Source organism: Mesitornis unicolor, unplaced genomic scaffold, assembly GCF_000695765.1.
Source record: "Mesitornis unicolor isolate BGI_N332 unplaced genomic scaffold, ASM69576v1 scaffold53073, whole genome shotgun sequence".
NCBI classification, from domain to species: domain Eukaryota; kingdom Metazoa; phylum Chordata; class Aves; order Mesitornithiformes; family Mesitornithidae; genus Mesitornis; species Mesitornis unicolor.
This window is the reverse complement of record NW_010177716.1, coordinates 1-3239: the sequence shown is the minus strand read 5'-3', so window position 1 is coordinate 3239 and position 3239 is coordinate 1. Positions and strand designations below refer to the sequence as shown.

The 3239-nt window shown below is 44.4% G+C and overlaps 1 protein-coding gene across 1 annotated transcript in view; it reads right to left on the bottom strand.

Annotated features, from left to right (window-relative positions):
* Positions 1-444, bottom strand: part of B3GNT5 (UDP-GlcNAc:betaGal beta-1,3-N-acetylglucosaminyltransferase 5) — a 1198-nt gene extending 754 nt beyond the window's left edge. Inside the window, exon 1 of the mRNA XM_010182174.1 lies at positions 1-444. This exon is cut by the window's left edge and continues 754 nt beyond it. Within this exon, the coding sequence (XP_010180476.1) occupies positions 1-444 (444 nt within the window).
* Between the last annotated feature and the right edge of the window lie 2795 nt (positions 445-3239).

Sequence of the window (3239 nt, the reverse complement as noted above, 5' to 3'; positions counted from 1 at the left end):
CTGCTGAAGTTTTCTTTGCAGCTGTGTTTGCTGCAGATGATCTGTTGGCCGTCCTAAAGCAAAAAGAGTTTTAATATTGGCATTAAGTTGAGAATGAACATACTTCTCATTACCCCAAGTTTGTCTAATTGCATCCCTCCGATGACGGTTTTCAGGAGAAGTCTTCACAAACAACAGGAGAAGGACATCTTGCTGCTGACATTTCTCTCTGTGGTTGATCAAGTATTGGTAGCTTGATACTCTGTCCAAGTTATCCCTGTTGACAGACAGGCTGTCATTCACAAAATGGTAGCTATTTATGAGGTATCTGTATGAATAGGACTTCATATGGCTCACAATGTGATTATCAAATGGTCCCCAAAAAATCATGAGACACAGTATGAAGCAAGTGGCAAATATCCGCAAAAAATGACATTTTCTGACTCTTCTGGGACTAACAAACATTCTGATGCAGTTTCTGTAATCCTTATTCTTGCTCAGGATCAGTGTTTTTTACAGTGCCTGTGGTTTAGTTCAAAAGCACAGTGTCACCCCTTCAAGATAAGTGTCCATTGTAAGGCATGTTGTCTTTCATTCGGTGTCCTCGCAAAGCCAGCTTTGTTCACAGATTACACAAGTCATCTTTCTCAAAAAACGTTTTTCTTTGATTGAAAGAATGCAGACACTATTGAAAGATGAGACTTGCAGATGGGTATTTTCCCTTTGGCGCATCTTGAAGTGAACTCTGCAGTTCTAAATCGGATCTTCTCAGGTGTTTCTTTCCTTCATGAAGACAAATACCTACCAATCGTAAGGAGGAGAGAGGAGAAAAGTTTTAGTGAGCTGTTATTAACACATGTGGTTTTAGGTCATGGAAATGAGTTGACTACTCAGACACTCCCTCTCACCACCCACCTACACCTCCTCACCCAAAAAGCCATAAATTAAAAATTGGCACGAAGTTAGAGGTTGTCAGCGGCCCAGAGCAATCTTGTGGGAGCCTAGTGAAGCAAAAGGGGAACCTGACACAGAGGCTTAATTTCTAACACAAAAAACTCTTTCTTAGAAAAACCCACTGCCGTTAACCAATGGATGACAACATTTTGTTTAAATTCTTGTAAGCTAGGAGGGAAGCCACACCTTACAAATAACCCAGTTTACGAGTTGTCTTTGGGTGGCCTATTAAAGAGGGAGAACCACGCGGAGACCTGCAACTACTCCTGGATGTGGGAGCGCCAGGCCACCACAATGGCCTGGGCCCTCCAACAGGCCTCGTCTCCCTCACAGCCACCACAGGTCCCCAGTGCTGCCATTCTCCCCTCACCACCACCACCCCTCACCCAGGTTCTCCAGAAGAAGGGCCCAGGGCTGACTGGAAAGGAGACGAGCAAGGCAGCTGTCGCTGCTGTCTGGCTGAAGGCGGTGGGGGCTTAGGTTAGGCAGGGCCACTCGCGCCTCAGCACAGTCCCCCTTTGCTCCCCATAGGGCCGTCGCCTCAGTGTCATCATCTTGGCCTATGTTGGTCCTTCCTCCCCTGGCCTTTGTAGCACCAAAATGGCCCCACCCAACACCTTCCTCACCTGAGGCCACAGAGACCTGGGGCAGTGCACTGCTCTCCTGCCTCAACCCTGTGGGCACGTCTGCTGAAGGGAAGCAGCCATTTGACTTCTACAACCAGCCTGAGGTTGGCTGGCAAGTGCCACTAGTACAACTGTGCTCTGGTGGCACCTGTTATCAAACGCCCCACATATCAGCTTAGGACCTCTACTTTTTAGCAGATGGTGCAGACAGATTGTTTGTAACCCAAGCAAACGTTAAGAGGGAAGATATGCAGCAAGCTACACTAGAGAGGACCACAGACAGACTCTTCAGTTAGGCACCCCTCAGTCACAGATATACCATGTCAGACTAGACAGCTAACACTGCAGTACCACACTCTCTGCTACCAACTAGGGTTTTAGTGAAGAAAAGAAACTCAAGCACAAAAAGCCACCCAATCCAGCCTTCTTGCCATGCAGTTTGTAAGATTTAGGAGGGACAACTCTGGCTACAAGAACTATGTAATACACAAGAACAGTCTGAAGTAGCAGCTACTTGTTCATCTCATAAAAAAACCCAAGAATACAGTGAGCTCTCAGACAAGCAAGAAATGTAGGACTAGCACCATAAGGAATGGCATCCCACTAGCTAAGCACTTCTTGCACCGAAACATAACCCCTGAAGTATGAGAATGTAAACTATCACTATTTCCCTAGAAGTTGCATGTATCACAAATGTTTTGAGAGATTGTTTTACCCATTTGAGGTCTTGCAACTAGACAACATGATGAGAACACAACAGATCATACACAGATAAGAAAACCTGGAGCAATTTTGTGGTGTAGTTATCTACTGCAGGAAGAGGACTGGCTGCTCAAAATGGAAACCGTGCATTGGTGCAGTTGAGGCTTGCATACTGTAGTGCATAACAGAAAAGCTGTATGGGCAGTTTGGTGAATAAAAGTCTGTCAGCGCTTTTTATAGTATCAGTTTAAACCCTTTTTATTTTGGAGACATGAAGTTAAACAATGCACTTCAGAGTTATAAACTCAGCAACTTTACAATAGAACGCTGTTGCAAAGCTTACTCTTGTTTCAGATGAAGCAGAGATATGCAGATAAGCAGGAGTATTACAGAAATTCAGACACCTGATAGCTCCTCTTGGAGGAGTGGGTCTGAAGATACCCATGACTTCCTGAGAGTGAGGATAAGTCCTGGTTTTCCACTCTGATCTAGATACTTATTTGTGCTCTTTTCCAAAGATCTGTAGTCTGTGTGAAGTTGACCAGTTAGCACAAATGTTGCAACATCATCTTTCCCAATTAAATTTACAAACTAAAACCAAAACAAAACAGCTCAGCCTAGGTGGTCAGGTTGCCCACTGCCATCATGATAGCTTGAAAGCAGCTAACTGCCTTCTCTGAAAGTAAAGGGAGCAAGAAGCAATCTATTTCACCACTTGAAGCAAAGTTTACCTTGGTAAACACAAGAATCCTAGTCACCAAATACAACTTTTTTAGATTACACTTGGATAATATGTTTTGGCAACAGTCAGCAACTGCTCATGTAATCTGGTAAAAGGAGACAATAGTCAACATTACAAATACAAAGTGACAGAGGTCACTGAAGACTAGCAGTGAAACTAACCTACATGACAATTATTGCCACTAGGGAAGAATAAAAGCCCCCGGGGTGGGAAACAAAAATACCCAACCCCCCCCC